Raw genomic sequence first — 18,478 nt, forward strand, 5'->3', positions numbered from 1 at the left:
AGCATGGGGCAGGGCCTCTGCTTAGGACCTGCACAGAATGGGAGAGGCAGCAGGTGGAAAGGAGGGCCTGTGGAGGGTGGGGTTCCAGAGTTTGGAAGTAGGGTCCTGAGTGAGGGTGTGTGGGTGGGGTTTAGGCCCAGCTCGTTGGAGGGGGTCTCCGAGTGTAGAGGTGGGGCCCTGGGGGGGGGTGTATGGGGGGGCTTGGGTTCTGCAGCAGGAGGGAGGCTCTGAGGGCAGAGGATTAGGCCCGGGAGCCCAACAGGCTTCCTGGTGCCTAAGTGGACAGGGAAAGCACTGGCCCCGTTCCCTTCTGTTCCTTCGTGCCCCTCCCCCCATCTCCCCCAGGGTCTCCCCGTCACCATTGGATCCCTAACCATGCGTGGGTCCCACTGGGTGTAGGAACCCCTTCCCTCCCCCAGCCACCCCTCAGGGGTCCTGGTCTGGCGGTCTGGCCTTTACTTTTGTTCCCCCTTCCATACCTCCCTCCCACTCCCTCAGGACCCGCGTGGCTGGATGGGGCCGAGGTGGGCAGAGGATCGGGCCCAGGATCTCAGCAGGTTCCTGGGTGTCCAAGTGGGCAGGGGAAACCTGGCCACGCTCCCTTTTGATCCTCTGCCCTCCCAATGGTCCCCCCATTTCCCCCTTTAGGCGTGGGATCCCTTCATCTCCCCCAGCCGCCCCTGAGGGGCACCAGTCCTGTCCTGCCTCCACTTCTCCTCCCCTTCACTCCCCCCATGCCCCACATCCTACCCGGTCGCTGGGGGTTCCTCCCATCCCCTTAGGTGTCAGTGGTCCCCTACCGGTGCGTGGTAGGTGCCCTAGTTGTCATGCAGTATCTTTTGAAATAATTTTACATTTAGTTTTTTTATCACTGTTTTTTAAGTGTTAATTACCTACCAATAACATTTCAATAACAACTATATCACAAGGACCAATTGGATTTTGGTTAAATTCAAATTGATATCCTTCTTTTTACATGATCAATATTGCAAAATAGTAGAACTAACTAATCAAAGCCAGCAGGGATTAGTTTAGTCATCAATCATTTTCCAACCAAATATTCCTTAATATGTCTTCATTTAACACTTTCATTCAAACAAAGTACTACAGAGAGAGAATATAATGATTTCTTAAAAGAATTACCATACTAGATTACACATTCGACAGCTATAGACTATTCTTCATAAAATATAAATATGAATAAAACAGGTTTTATGAAGTACCAAATAAGGAATCTTGCTAATTTAAGTCCCAATTGCTTCAGCCTACAAGAACCTGTATTATAAATCCACATTATAATGTTTAGAATGCCAGCATTCATATATAAATAGGTGAGTGAATTGTTGGAAAGTCACAAAAGATGATGTTTTTCCTTCCCTAGTCATAGAACTATCACATGGTGGCAGGGCCCTTACCTGGGAATTCTCTGGGCTGCAAAGCATGAATGAGGTTATGGATCGAATACCTGGAGGCCAAGTGGTTTGCTGTAAACATAAAGTTTACTTAAGTCTTCCTAGGATATTTTGTTTCATTAATACCTTTGAATATTTGCTACCAATGACCTAAGTTTCAAGGAAGTAGACAGCAATTTTATCAGCTTCCAAGAAATGTGCTCTGGAGTGGAAGCCTGACTTTTCCATTGTGGAAGAGAAAATACAGGGAATGTTCAATTCAGGTAGAAAGAACAGGAAATCACTTTTAATGAGGTCTTATTAAACTTCTAATGCAACCCAGAATAATATTAAGCAGCATAAAATTGACTTCTATATCCACTGAGTTCGTATGGTGAAGCCTGACCTGTAAGAAACTGGATTCATGTGGGTAAAGTAAATCTTAAAAAGATGTAATTTTTTTCATCTTGTTGTGAAGATATAAATTGACAAGTAAATCCTCCCTCCATAGACACATCCTCTTGATGTTCTGCCATGTAGGCCAATTGCTATCCTCCTAAAGTAAATTTTTAAATAATATAAATCACCTTGCGAAACTTTGAAACCAGATGGAAAAGCCACAGCTAAAAGGAAAGAAAAAAAATCATTTTTATTTATACCTGGGGTCCAACAACTACCTGCGTCCTCCTTAGCTCCCACACTGGTCCAAACCACCAGCATCTCCTTCCTGGACTCCCGCAGTTACCTCCTCACTGGTTTTCATGTCTCTACTCTCCTCTATCTTTAGTCATTCTCCATACAAGTCTAATCATGTCATATTTCTGCCGTGTTGAAAAATTTCCAGGGGCTTCCCCTCACACTTAGAATAAAGTCCAAATTTCTTACTGTAACCTACAAGCCCTTACATCCAAGATTCTGGGCCTTGGAACTATAGATATTTTGGACAAGATAATTCTTAGCCACGAGGAGCCGTCCTGTGCGATTTGGGATGCTTAGTAGCACCCCTGCCTTCCACCCACTAGACGCCAGTAGCGTCCCTTTCACAGCTGTGACAACCGAAAATGTCACCGGGCATTGCCAAATGTCCCTTGGGGGCAAAGTCCCCCCCTCCAGGAATCACTGCTCTGTGTGATGTGGTCCCTCACTGCGCCTCTGTCCTCATCTCCTCTGGCTCACTCGACTTCAATCACAGCAGCCTCTTCCATGTCCCTCCCACAGACCAAGAGCCCACTTGACTCCGGCCCTTTTCTGCATTTCCTGTTCTCTGCATGGAATGCTCTTTGTGTTCTATGTCCCTGCTTAAATGTTCTCTCTCTTTCTCTAAAACAGCTCCGCCTGCCACCCTCTACCCCTTAGCATACTTTTCTGCATAGCACTTATCTGCTCCTTAGCTTAATAATCTATCTCACTGTTTACTTGATTTTTGTCTGTCTCCCTGACTTGACAAAATTCCACAATGCCAGAGACTTGAACTGTTTTGTTTAACGCTGTCTTCCTAATTTCTAAAACAGCGCCTGTCTATATTTTCCATAGGTGCTCAGTAAATATACACTGACTAAATGGATGAATAAGTGTGAATTCTGGTAGCAGTCCTCTTTAGAATACTGTAAACAATTTGTGGTTGCTGTTTCTCTCATTTTGATAATAGCTTCATATAATAGCCTAAATTGAAGAGGATTTTAGAAGTCTCCAGGTAACACAGTCATTTTACAAGTAAGAAAGTTGAGGCCTGGAGAGGTTACTTTGTCAACAATGACTAGACTTAGTTTATCTTAATTGACCTTTAAAAATCAACATGATGAAAACCAAAATTTTTCAGGGCTTCTCTTATAATCTTCCTTTTGGGTATTTTAGTCTCATTAATTGACATTTCACTTACTAAACTTTTAGAAAATCTGAATTGAATGTGGATATAGGCATTGAGTATAAGATCATTATTTAAGAAGGCTATTAGTTGCCATCTTATTAAGTAAAGATGATTTGTCTTAGATATTTAGATAGGAAAATCACTCAGTAACATATCAGATCGTAAAAGGAATCAATGAAAGAATATCGATGGCCTATAGTTCATAGAAATTGCATTAATTTATGGTTATAAACTAAAATAATTCGGAATATGTAAAGCATAGAATTAGATACTTGGCATAAGCACTATTTGAATGGATTCATTTTATGGACTTTATAGACTGATTTGCATCAAAGTTGTAGGACTACATGGGGAATAAACATTACTGAAACAAACATACACTGTAGTTTATGATAGTTTTTAACATGAGTAGTGAGATTCATTCCTATCAATTCAACTCAATTTACATTTATTAAAATGAACATCTAAAATGTACACTATTTTGGAGGGTTCAGGAAGATTAAAAAGCTAAGAATGGCAAAGCGTCTGACCTCAAAGACCTTATAATATAATATAGTACAAGAGATGAAGTAAGTACCTGGAAACCACAACACAAACAGAATCTGGTAAGTGCTGGATTTGAGATATAATAATGATGATAATTGACCATCTGTTGAGTCCTTATTATGGACCAAGTAGTAGACTAAATGATAGTAATTTAGACTTTCTCAAGCAAAGAAAATAGTAAAGGATTTGAACACTGATACACAGAAACCTGTGTACTTAACTACTATTCTGCACTCCTTTAAGAAAAAGATTAATTCTGACTAGGCTGATCCTGATCTGGGAAATTAGAAAAATACAAATATGACCATGAGTGGTACAAAATGTGACAAAAGGTATGTAGATGATAAAGTGCCTCAAGGGTTCATGTTAGAAAAACCCTGAATTATTTGGTTTGGCTGTAATGTAGTTTAACAGAAGCCAGCAAATGTAGGCTGTAGGTTGAGGATGGACTGACCATATAGAAACTTAAATATCAATCTAAGAAGTATATGTATATTCCATTTTGTGGGCAGTTAGGAACATCTGAAGGGTGATGATCAAAAAAGTTACAAGATTATACAGAATTATCCTCATAGGACTAGCCTAATGGTCAGCTGTCAATGGAAACCATCCCTCCAGATATATTCAATACAGTTAATCTCATACAGAGTGAAGCCCTTGCTTTCTACACACAGCAAGCTTCCACTGATTACAGGGACAATATATCAGTGTATATGTTGTGTGGCCACTTCACTTGAGGTGATGGTTCTTACTGAGACCTAACTGCATTCAATTCATCCCCCTGATTTGGGGACTTGCTACAGAAGGATCACCAGGGAAGCAAAATATTTGAGTACTGCAGCTTTACAGCTCTAGCACATTTTAGGTTAAATGGCTATTTGCCAGTGAAAGTGAGCCCAAGAGAAGCATGTGTTCCCTCCTAAGCACCAGAACCATGTAATTAACATAATCTCTGTATCTTCTGATTGGATATCTCATTCTAATAAAAGCAATCCTGTTTCACCCTTATCAAAAATCATATCACTCAGATAATAAATGCTTATAATTATATTCTGTTCATGATTGCAAAATAACACTTTGATTAGATGAAACAGGCTCACCGTGGAAACCTCTACATCCACCTAAACCCTACTTTGCTATTTATTGTCTCAATTATGTTTCATACTTAGTAACCTGCCTTGCAGTTGCATATCTACTACTAACAGCTTTCCCTCCTACAAATGATCAGCCTAACCATAATATCTAAAAATAAAAAATAAAAAACACACAAGTTTTCGGAGCTGATTATTCCCAAATCAAAATTCTCCATGATTCCCTTGTCATATGCATTCTATCCTTAGCACAATATTATTAATCTTTAAGTCATGGTCAAGTCTGTGATTGCCCTATAGATTTATTTTGGATAGGATATTAGGATTAGAAAAGTTTCACTTATTACTTATCCTTATAATTATATTTTTAAAAACTATTCTATTACTTCTTTCCCATAAAAGAAACAAAAGTAAAAAGGATGAATACATTCATCATTTCCCCTAAAGTTTCAATTACAATAAATTTTTTCTGGGTAGCTGTTTCTAATAGACATTTAGAGGAGCACACAGCCAGTCTTGGGAGATCTGGAAAGGTATTGCAGAGCAAGTAATATCTAAAACTAAGAGACGAATCAAAGGTAGCAAAAAGAATGTTAGAAAAGGCATTTCAGGCAAAAGGAAAGCATGTTCAAAGGCAGGAAATGAGAGATCAGAAAGTGCCTCATAGGTTAATATTAGAAGAACTCTGAGTTCTGTGGTTTGTCTGGAGCATGGGTATGATGGTACATATGGTACCATATTTCAAAGAGATTAGAAATCCTCTCATCCAACACATTTCAGATTGATAAGTGTCAGGTAATCTTTTTTAAGTTGGCAAGGCAAGGAATTATACCAAAATCTCATATATTCATTTCTTAATCATATTATTGTATTATAAAACATATAATGCCCAATTAATTCACCAGTCATTTGAGATAAGAAGTCATTCTCTTTGGGTATAAGTGCACAAGTTGAAATTCTGAGAAGTCTTTTATAAACCATACTCATACTACACTGTTTATAATTCCCAGTTTTAGTTTCTTTACATTGGAGTGAAAACTTAAAAGATATTTGTGACAAAATCTGAATACAGAATCCTTCTAGACTTTTACAAATTTTCCCCAGGCTTTCACAGTTGTCTCACCACATTTGACAGCCATTTAGAAAAGAAAACTCATTACAAGTTAGTCTTTCAAAACATCTGACAGTTTTTTTTTTCTTTTCCACGTCTCATCAATTTGTATAACATTTAATTAAATTAGATGTGTATGATAATAGGTATAACTAGTGTAAACATGCATGGGAATAAACACAACTGATTTCTTTTAGGCATACATTTTAGCTGGTGGGAATGAAAGTACATAGTATTATAGAGTGTAACCTTTTAGCTGTGAATATTCTGGGTTACAGGGCTCAGACAAATGTTTTACAGAAGGAATAGAGAGCTTGAGTGAATCAAGCTTGTCCAGCTGAAGGCTTCATTTAAGAGAGCATCTGTTTAGTTCAGTGTGGCAGATCAGCCAGACAGGAGGATGCAACGCCAAGGAAAATGGAGGTTGGAGAGAAGAGCCAGTTGAGCCTTGCTCACAGTGCTTGTGAGCGAGGCTCTAGAACCAGGGAGCTTATTAGGAAAGGCAGTAGGAGCAGTGCTTCAGAACATGGACTCAGGAGCTAGTCTGCCTGAGTGTGAATGCTATCTCTCTATTCATCAGCCATGTGACTTTGGGCAAGTTCCTTATACTATACAACTCTTAATAGTCAATCAGTCCCCACAACTTAAAAAAAAAGTCCTTATTCCTGGGATGTTGTTAGGATTAGAAGAGCTAATATTGTAATTATGTGCTCAAAAGAGGCACTCAATTAACATCAACTTTATTATTATGCCAAAGTGTAGACCAATAAGTTTCTAGATATACCGTCCCAGGGCATAATCATGACTTAACATGTGCAAAGTACTTTGAATAGGGCCCGACATGTAATAACATTTTTGTATTAATTTGTTGTTATGAGCCATTTAAAAGTTTTAAATGAAAGAGTGATCAGGTTTGCACTTTAGAAGGAACCATGCCAACAGTGAGAGGGAGAGATTGGGGAGTGAGGTGGGGGTCAAATCAGGAGAGAATACTTGGTAGGTGTAGGAGCACAAGTAGGAGTCCGGACTTACTCATGTGACAGAACTGGGAGCGCTGGCTGCCTGACTGGACGCAGTTTAGGAGGGAGAGGGAGGAGCTGAAGACATTTATCACAGATTCTTTTTTTCATGCAGCTGCACTCAAATACTACGTCTCTTTTGGTTTATGGGTAAACTCAAGAAAGTAGTAAGAAAGTCAAAGCATGTATTTCTAAGAAATTCACAAAATCAGCTACAAAAGGAGCAAAAGCCTTATCTTTATCAACAGTCTCTCTGCATCCAGCAACCTCAGTGACCAGAATTAACTGACCCCTTTCTTATTAAGCCATCAAACTTCTCTCTCCCCTTCAAAATTATTTATACTTTAGTATCACTAACACATGCAGGCAGTCTTTGAAGATCCAGACATGAGAATTCTTGTGGAATAATTCTTTGAACATCTTTCTTTTAATATGAACTTGCTGGATAACTGATTTAGTGTTCATTCTGAGAAAACTCTGTACAACAAAGTCAAGTAGTAAAATCATTATGCTCCCTCTATTGAAATGTGAACGCTTTTGAGGATGTTTCAGATTTTTTGGTGTATAATCTTCCCTAGAATTAGGCAAATATTTATCCTTAAAGTGTAATTAAGTTTTCTAAAAACCACACAGAGGGAGAAACATACCCTAACCTTAAAGAACTGCCAACATGCCCTCTTTATTATGTAAAAGACAAAAATTAATATTTGGCTAAATAGGTAACCATGTAACTACGGAAGCCCTGTTTTCAACTTTTTATGCATAGAAGCCTTTTCATATGTATTTGGATTCCTTTGTGTTTTAGAGACTTTAGATAATAGGGTAACAATTTACACAATAAATCTGGGTTTATGGAGAGTAAAATAACTGGATTCACAAGTGAAATTTAAGTTCTCAGTTCACTTAATTTAATAAACATTTATTGAGTACCTTGTAGGTGCCATACACTGGGATATAAAAATGAACAAAGACAGATACAGTACATTTTTTCAAGGAACTTCAAATTTAGTGGGAAAGATGGACGTTAATAAGTAATCATTTAAAATGTAATATCATGTGCAACTGACAAGGGATTAAGTTCAAAAATATACAAACAGCTGATATAGCTCAATACGAAAAAAACAACCCAATCAAAAAATGGGCAGAAGACATAAATAGACATTTCTCCAAAGGCATATAGATGGCCAACAGACACGTGAAAAGATGCTCAACATCGCTGATTAATAGAGAAATGCAAATCAAAACCACAATGAGGTATGACCTCACACCAGTCAGAAAGGCAATCATCAAAAAGTCTACAAATAATAAATGCTGGAGAGGGTATGGAGAAAAGGGAACCCTCCAACAGTATTGGTGGGAATGTAAATTGGTGCAGTCACTATGAAGAACAGTATGGAGGTTCCTTAAAAAAAACTAAAAATAGAGTTACCATATGATCCAGCAATCTCACTCATGGGCATATATCTGGAGAAAACTCTAATTCGAAAAGATACATACACCCCAATGTTCATAGCAGCACTATTTACAATTGCCAAGACATGGAAGCAACCTAAATCGACAGGTGAATGGATAAAGAAGATATGGTGTGTGTGTGTGTGTGTGTGTGTGTGTGTGTGTGTTTATTGATATATAATGGAATATTACTCAGACATTAAAAAGAATGAAGTAATGGCATTTGCAGCAACATGGATGGATGTAGAGATTATCATACTAAGTGAAGTAAGTCAGATAGAGAAAGACAAATATCATATCACTTATACATAGAATCTAAAAAAATGATACAAATGAACTTATTTACAAAACAGAAATAGACTCACAGACATAGAAAACAAACTTATAGTTATCAAAGGCGATGGGGGTGGGGATACAGATACACGCTACTATATATAAAATAGATAAACAAGGATCTACTGTATAGCACAGGGAACCATATTCAGTATCTTGTAATTACCTATGATGGGAAAGAATCTGAAAAAGAATATATATATATATATTCTTTTTCAGATTCTTTTATATATAAAAATTCTTTTATATATAAATATATATATATATGTATGTATATAACTCAATTACTATGCTGTACTCCTAAAACTAACACAACATTGTAAATCAACTATACTTCAATTTAAAAAGATGTAATATCATAGCTATGCTGAGAACTATGAAAGAAAGGAACCTGAAGCCACAAATACTTATAATAGAGGAATCCGACCTAGTCTGGGAGAATGAAGGGGGGTGTGAAGAGAAAGTTAGCTTCAGGCAGATTGAGAGCATATGCAGAAGTCCCATGTCCAAAGGAAATCCAGGACATTTGGGAGACTGAAAGAAGGCCAGAGTAGCAGGAAGGCAAAAGGAGTGGGAAAGGAGAATAAAATGATGAAAGAGTGATGAGCAGGGACCAAACTGTGCTGCACTCTGCTGGGAGAATTAAGAATTATTGTCCAATGATTTTGTTTATTCAGTTGATTAGGTACCTAAATAAATAGTTTAGTTAAGGTAGATGAAATAACTGCATATTTAATCACAAGGAAATGAGTTCATGTTTCATAGAAATGCAGTTTTTAATGGCCCTAAAAGAAGTACCTGAGCAGAGAGGACTATGCAGCAGGACAGGGTGTAATGAGGTTACAGGACTTTCACCTAAAGGTACTGGAGAAAATTTCTAACGCGCTGACACCCAGAGGACAGTGCCATGAAATTACTTCTACTTCCCAGGAAACACGAGGCTAGGCTCTGTTAAGGTAAAATCCTGAAGAAGGAAACATTCACCTCTATAGCCTTTTTTTGGTGAACATTCTTCTCTTTGAGAAACCACTCTCTGGTCTAACATAAACTATCCCCACCTCCAGGCCCTCTTGAGTGCCTCTCCATCCTGATGCAGCCCTCCGAAAACAAACTCCCACTCCATTCATCTAGCCATTCCATCCCTCTCCATCTTCCACCTCCAGACGCCCAGGGCTTATTAACTCCATCTACCATTCCCACTATTCAATCAACTATATCTGTATTTTCCAAGGAAAGGGAAGTGTGGGTTCTTACTCTCATGAGTTTGGAGAAGAAACCTTACCTTCAAGAAAAGTAGCAGTGTTGGGCTTCCCTGGTGGCGCAGTGGTTGGGAGTCCACCTGCCAATGCAGGGGACACGGGTTCGAGCCCTGGTCAGGGAGGATCCCACATGCCGCGGAGCAACTAGGCCCGTGAGCCACAACTGCTGAGCCTGCGAGCCACAACTACTGAAGCCTATGCACCTAGAGCCCGTGCTCCGCAACAGGAGACACCACCACAGTGAGAAGCCTGTGCACCACAATGAAGAGTGGCCCCCGCTCACCGCAACTAGAGAAAGCCCACACGCAGCAATGAAGACCCAACACAGCCAAAAAATAAATAAATTTAAAAAAAAAGAAAAGTATCAGTGTTTAAAAAAAAGAGTGATACATTAAATCAATCAGAGTGCCAAGGAAGAAAATACTAGTATGGGCCAAAGCTAAGAGAACTTTGAAGTACGGAAACTTGAGTTAAGCCTTAGGCTTAGAGAAGGAGACTGAACACTCTGGGTCATTCTAGAGTAAGTAACCCAGGCATGAAAACACAGAATAAAGGAATGATGCATGCCAGGCTTGGAATAAAGCTTGAAATACTAGGGAAAATTTAAAAACTATCATGACTGCCACAGAGCATTTACAGGGAGAGTAGTGATAACAATAAAATAAGGAGAGCAAGATCTTAATGAGCCCCGAGCACTACAGTGAGGAGTTTGGTCTTTTCCCCTGTTGAGATCCACAGGGAGTAACTTGATGAGAGCTGTACTTTAATAAACTACAATGATGAACCTTGTAGTGTTTATCCACGCATTCAACACATATTTATTCAATTCCTATAATGCCACCAAACACAGCGCTAGGAGCTAGGAGGATACACAATAACCCAGTAAGGAGGATATTCATTAATGTAAGCATTGAAAAGTCTGATGTAGTGATAGAAAGGAGGTAACCAAGAGACTGTGAAATTTTTATCATAGATTAAATCATAGAGTCAAAAGAGGGGAATTAAAGGTGACTCCACTGTTGGAACTCTGAAATGATGAAACTATTGTATCAAGCAGAAAACTGGGTCATATTTGGGAGAAAAGTGATTAATCTCATCTATAAAAGTTGAGTTTCAGGTGATGAGTGATTTCATCAAGTGGGGAGGTCCCACTGACAAATATAGGACCTGATAATCCTCTCTTTTCCTCATTATTTTTGGTTGACAACGCATAATGCTGGTATGTGGGACACATACTATTACACTAGTCGTTGGAGGGGATATTTTTGATTTAGGGGAAGCCTTTGCATCAATGTTCTGCCTGCGTGTTCATGTTAATGAGATTTAATAGAGAAGGTACCTAATGGGAGGATTGCAGAATGTGTGAAAATCAAAGATATTTAGGAAAGAACATTTTAATTTACTCTTAAATATATGTGAAGTATGTTCATGTGTTTATGACTATATAATCACATATATGCATATACGTACATAAATGTGTCTGCATACACACACACACAAAATATATATATTCATGTTTGTACACATTTCTTTCAACAGAGATGTAGATGGTGGAGCTTTTCAGAATCAAGCAGTGGAAGAGACCCAAACGTTTATTCAAGACTCCATCCAAATAAACCATCAATAATTCCACATATACTTTTAAAAGGTATTTTTACATACTTTTTCACTATTTAAGGCAAGTCATAAATATGGGTTTTTATGAGCAACTAGAAATTAAAATTATAATATATACAAAGCCACAAAAGAGGAAATGACTCATCTAAGAACTGCAGACTTTCTAACCACCATTTACCTAAACTATCTTGCATAGCAAGATAAATCTAACACAGAAGTTATAAAAATGAATTCAAATTCAGCCTTAAAAGTAAAATTAAAAATACATTACAAAATGTAAATCAGACAGCATTATTTTATGCTAAAATTGCCTTTCCCTCCAAGGATTTTTAAGCACTCAAAACCCTGATTTTAGCAGTCATGCTCTAATTTCAATTGTGTGAGAATTATTCTATCTTCATGAACACAAAAACAGAAGAATAAAGAATAAATGACCTGTCCCTGGTTTAAACAGTACATCAGAAACTGAACAAATAAAGGGATTCATACCTGTAAATCCTAAGTACTTCTAATAAACCAAACTGGCTAAAAGACACTGAAAGGGCAGTTTTGAAAAATCCTCTGGGGGTCAGGTATCAAATGGATGCCATGAAACAGAACTGCATATGTTTTTACTTACCCATCTTGACAGCAATATCCCTATTTTCTGTTCTGGCAGTACAAACAAAATATTTTCTCTAGCTTCAGCCACATTTATCAAGGAATAAAGAGGCAAATATTACTGCTATCTACTTTAACCTAATTCTTCAATTTCTATTCAGGACTTCCTGAAAAATTCATGTACTTATTTTCAGGCACTTGATGGAATAGTAAATATGTATCAAAATAATTTCCTCTTCTGAAATCACAGTAAATGCACTGAGAAATTTCTTCTCCTGGAAGGTAGAAAAAGTTCCTAGAAGAAGGTGGCTTTCTATAGCACATACAATGTTACAAATTACAAATATTGGTTAGGCAACCACATTCTAAAACAGTAGGTCTAGCCTTTCCTGAAACCCAGTTAAAATTCAATAGAAGAAACAAATATACAAACAAACCAAAGACAAAAACTCTCAAGCACATGGAAAATGAAAGAGGGCTGAATCATTTATTCCTCTCCTCTTTTTTTAAAATATGCAAGTTGGCTGCACCTAACAGATTTTAACATGTGTGAATCTTTTGACCCAGCAAATCTGAAATTCTATCCAGCAGAAGGAATTGCAAAACTGCGTAAGGACATACGTATGAACATGGTCACTGAAACATAATTTGTAATAGGAAAAAAAAAAAAATGACAGACAACGTAAGTGTTGAACAATAAATAAATGACTTAAAAACTATAATACATTTAAACTGTGGAATGCTGGGCATGGATTACAAATAATGAGTTAGATTTGTGATGCTATAGATAAAGTTCATGATGGATCTCAGATTGGAAACATGGAGTTACAGAAAACCCAAGTTCTGGATTTAAAAAACCCTAAATACACCCAGGTACATACTTATGTGTTTTTACGAGAATTAAAAATTATAGAAAGAAACACATTTAAATGTTAAGATTGTTCATCTTGTGGGAGTAGGATAATGGGACATTATTTTAGCAAGAAAACCTCTTACATTTCTTTTATACAATTCAGTATTTGAATTGTTTTGAAATGTCATGTACGAACAAGGAAGCAAAAAAATATGTTGATTAAATGCCAGAGACTGTCTGGGAAGTAGTTGCTATTTGCTCCTAGATGATAATCAAGGTCTACAACCATCTGAAAATTGAGGTAAACACCTTGCCTACTGCCCTGATACCCTGAGACATCAAAGCTGGGGCCCCTCCCAACCCACGCTATGAGTCTGTCATTTTGCATCCATTCACTGACTACAATTCCCAGCACATGGCAATGGCAGGGAGAACAAACATGGATAGAGAGGGAATGGACAGGGTCATAGGACATTTTGGAAGGCTGAGATCCTCTCCTGATAAAGACATGCAAGTGAGGGGAGTCAAGAAGAATTCTGGGAGCAGTAACGTCTGGAAGTTGTAGTTTTACATGTTCTGTCACCAAAGACGATCTCAAATCTGACTTAGGATGGCTAGGATATATCTAGTCTTCCTCAGAGTCAGATAAGAAGGAAATAGGAGCAGATGTCTTACTTCTGCCTAGAAAGGTCCTGGTAGATTAATAACCACTGGGTAATGGACAATAGGTGAGAGGCTATACACAGAGACACGAAGGACACAACACACAGAGAAGAGAGAAGGCAATGTAAAGAGAGTGGCAGAGATTAGAGCAATACAGCCACAAACCCAGGAATGCTGACGACCAGCAGAAGCTGGAGGTGGCAAAGGCCAGAATGTCTCCTAGAGCCTCTGGAGAGGGCGCAGCGCTGTGAACACCTTGATTTCAGACTCCTGGCTCCAGAATTGTGAGAGATGACGTTTCTGTTGTTTTAAGCCACCAAGTTTGTGGTAATTTATTTGTTCTGGCAACCCTAGGGAACTAATCCAACATTTTATCCTTTTCATGCCCTTCCTTTCATTCAAAGGTTATGAGTAATGATCATCACCCTCACCAAGTACTATTTGTATGTCAGAAATAGTGATAAATTGTTTTACAGTCTTTTTATCATTTAACCTTCCTAACAACCCTGCGAGGATGACATTATTATTAACTCATCATAGAGGAAGAAACTGACAACTAGAATTCAGACCCAAGTCAGTCTGATTTCAGTCTATCATCCTCCACTAAAAATACTAAAGAATAAGGGAGAGTATAAAGTAAATGAATACTTCCTTACCTGCACATGCATTAATAAAGTCTCTGGAAGGAGGGGGGAGAAGGGGGAGATGGAAGGCAAGGTGAGAGGGTATCTTCCATTCTATTACATTATTAAAAATTTCTGAACCCTGTTAATGTATTGTATTGATATATTAAAAAATAACCAAAGAAAATAGCAGTTGCCTAGTGAAAAAAAAGTTAAATCCCCAAACGAATAACAAGAAATTAACAAAAATATAAATTTATGAGCAAAAGAAACAATTTTGAGAATAGAACTAAAGTCATACTGGACTTAGAAAACAAGGAAACAGGTCCAGAAGGTATTAGGTGACTAGCGGAGTAGTGATGACTTTTTGTAGTTATTTAAATAAAGTCAACTCTTTCCTACAATGTGTGCTAATTCCCTGCCTCTGCTCCATTCAGAAGTGTCCGCTGACAATACGCCAAGAGTGGACAACCGTGACTAAACACCCCAGTGTTCAATGCACAGGTCTCTCCCTCAGGCATTTCTCTCCTGTCCTTTTGCTGTAATTCTTAAAAGTTTACGAACGTAGCCTAAGAGAGTGTAGAAATTAGGGGTCTCAAAGCATAGATTATGAAATTATTATCAAGGGAGTTATAAATCTGTATTCTTTGGATGTTAATTAAGAAAATTGAAATTTTCTGTCGTAAGTGATTTTCATTTAGACTTAGAATTAGGAGAAGGGAATATTTATGATCTCTGATAGCTATTCCTGAACCTACAATTCTAAAATTTTAGTGCCTTTCACTGTAATCCTGCTATCTGAAATGCGTAAGCTACAAAAATGCCAACAAATAGGATTCTTATTGTTATATTCCTCTTCCCAGGATTATTCCTCACTAAGCACTTCATTTTTCATTAAAAAAGAATTTCTCTAATAATTTTCAAAAGAACAAGAAAATAAATTTTTATCAAAATAGTGACTCAGGGGCTTCCCTGGTGGCGCAGTGGTTGAGAATCTGCCTGCCAATGCAGGGGACACGGGTTCGAGCCCTGGTCTGGGAGGATCCCACATGCCGCAGAGCAACTAGGTCCGTGAGCCACAACTACTGAGCCTGCACGTCTGGAGCCTGTGCTCCATAACAAGAGGCCGCGACAGTGAGAGGCCCGCGCACCGCGATGAAGAGTGGCCCCCACTTGCCGCAACTAGAGAAAGCCCTCGCACAGAAACGAAGACCCAACACAGCCATAAATAAATAAATAAAACTTAAAAAAAATAGTGACTCAGTTTTTCATTATTATCAATTAGCATTTTATCAAATCTTTACAACTACTCAATATACCACCAATCATAGCTGGTGCTTCATCTTTTCCAGAGACACATGCAAACCCCAAAAGATAATTGAGTAGATTAGAGTGAACACCAATAAAATCTAGGTCAAACTGAATAACCTTCAAACAGCAGCAACCAAGGTGCATACTAAATGCACCAACCATGAACAAGGTGTTTTGATGAAGCCAAAGCCAATTCAGGGACTTCTGAGAATGATGTATTTCCATATGGTGACTTTTGTAAGTATATTTACTTGCAAATGTGACTCTTATTTCACTATTTTTAATACAGTATTTAAAATGACAAACTGATTACTGATCATTAATCTTTGATTGACTTGCCCTATTACGACTCACTGAAATGAAACATTAGATACAGAGACTGGCTGGGGTAGAAAATTGTGGCTAAGGTACAGTCAACAAACCTAAACTTTCAAATAACCAGGATTTTAATATTAGGAATCACAAACGGAATTGAGAAAAAGCAGAATCAACAAATAAATTGAGCCTATACTACCCAGGGCTTTTCTCATAGCGGCGCCAGTTGTTTTCAGGATCATTTACATCTAATTCTATGGAGCAGTGAGGGTGTGTTTTCAGCACCCTCAGGATGGCAAGGGCTTCAGTGAAGTGTTTATCTCATGGCTGTTCCTCCCGTGAATTCTCAGGAGGACCCTGAACCAAAGGTGCTCTTTCAAAAACGGTTTTACCATGTGTACAAATTTTTCCCCACAAATTCATTGATCCCCTGAAAAAAAATATTCTACAAGTACTTACTGTGGACTAAGGTATTAGTGAAGATAAACAATTAGGTGCCTGTCTTGCAGAGTGGGTCCCCCAGTTAGGGACATGGTGGGATTTGCTAAGTGGTGGCGATGTGTGAAGCCAGGGGCCTACAGGGGACAGGGTAGCTGATTTGTTCTGGAGAGTTCAGAAATTTTCACAGATGTCTTAGACAGAAAGGCCATTCTTTTAAAGGTTTTAGAAGTAATTTGGCTTTTTGCTTTCGGATGAGGTATCTCATAATTTACCCTGTATTATTGAGGTGACTGCCAGCTATCAGGTAAATTTGAAAGTCGGAACGCTAGGAATTGATCCTATGAGTTCCTACATTTTTGAAATAGTATTTTCATATTTAATATGTTTTCCTAAGCTTCTAGCTCTCATTATACTTGTAGGTTTTAAAAAAGAAATGATCACTATGGGGTATGTCCCATTATCATAGTTCTTACCCATGCCACACCTTTTCCCCAGTAACCGGTCTGAGTTTTTGTTAGAAAAAGTATTTTTACATAATTATAGACTTGCAGTTAGAAAAACAATAGAGTACCCATATACCTTTCACCCAGAATTCCCTAATGTTAATATCTTACATAAACATAGCACAATTATCAAAATAATTGTATCAAAATAAGAAATCAACATTGGTTTAATACTATTAACTACAAACTTTATTCAGATTTCAACAGTTCTTCCACTGATGTCTTTTTTCTCCTCTGACATCTTGACGTTTTAAAAACTAATTTAGTGAATGACCAGTTATTTGAGAAAGAAAAAGGAATAGGAATTAGAATTGTCAGCTTCTTAAATGAGACATACATGATTAAGAGTATTTTTTGTTTTATGTTTGAAATATAATTGTTCAATGGGATAAGCTTTTTTCAATGTTATTTTATCTGTTACTTATTATATAACCTTGGCTGAACTCTGAAATAATAAATAGATGCACAAAAATATATTTTTCACATTCTCTACTCTCCCGTGTTATTTAAAACTAAAGGTAGTTCGTTAAACTGGGGATGGAAGGCTAAGTCCTGTCTGGTAAGGTTTCACAAGAGTGTGCATCTAGAAGTGCCCCTCCTAGTAGGAGAGCGGTAGCTGCAGACACCCACATTGAGATCCACATCTGCTAAAAACATGAGCTCCTCCACTGTCTAACATCAAAGCGAGGTGATTTGCTACCAGCACCTATGCACATCCCTCTTCTAACTGTGCATTAGCTCTTATCCAATTAGCCAATAGAGGCCAACGCGCTTTGCTTCAAATTACTATCCCTTTGAGGAATTTCAATGTAAAGGGCACATAAGAATTCTAGAAAACCAGGCCAGGGAGAGAACGGCCTGGGATGACACCCCCTGCTTGTTTCTTCTTCTGTTCTCCTTTTCAGGCTGGAAGCACTGGCTGGGATCACATTATATTTTCATGTATTCCATAATGTGAAAGCTTGAATCCTGGAATAACAAATGTGCTTAACTACCCATGGCGTACCACCAGGAACATTATTTTGACACATGTATGAAAAGTGGAAGTACAAATTGCTCTGGCACGAGGAGGATACTCCATCTCTCCTAGAAGTTAACAGTAGATGACTTCAGTACAACTGGTCAGGGAGTCACTTTTTAGTAATTCTCCAGAGTCCTTGGCATTAGTCAGAAATTATCTTTTCTTGTAGTGTCATTTCTAAAGCACCTGCAGCTCTACTGAAACTTGGAGTCTTATTATAGATTGGGTTCATTAGGTGGAAAAAAATATTAACAGCTACAGTATTTCCTTTGGTTAAATAAGAATAAAGTTCAGTCCATTAGTATTTTCCACCACTCCCATACAACACTCACAGTGCCCAGATGCTATGAAAATAATAATTCCACTCTGTTCTGGAAATAGAAGCATTTATAAAATTGTGGAAATAATTGTTACTTACTTAAGAGGTTGTTAGGAGGCCTAGCACTCAGGAAAGAAGGTATG

General features: G+C 38.1%; 1 protein-coding gene across 1 annotated transcript in view; it reads right to left on the bottom strand.

Annotated features, from left to right (window-relative positions):
• Window positions 1-1,435: 1,435 nt before the first annotated feature.
• The window catches only part of IMMP2L (inner mitochondrial membrane peptidase subunit 2), a 681,598-nt gene continuing 664,555 nt past the window's right edge, over window positions 1,436-18,478 (bottom strand). The window contains exon 6 of the mRNA XM_082472422.1: window positions 1,436-1,484. Coding sequence (XP_082328548.1) covers window positions 1,451-1,484 — 34 coding nt within the window. The 3' untranslated portion in view covers window positions 1,436-1,450. The remainder of the gene's footprint in view (window positions 1,485-18,478) is intronic.

Source organism: Balaenoptera physalus (genome assembly GCF_965194825.1).
Source record: "Balaenoptera physalus genome assembly, chromosome: 8".
NCBI lineage: Eukaryota > Metazoa > Chordata > Mammalia > Artiodactyla > Balaenopteridae > Balaenoptera > Balaenoptera physalus.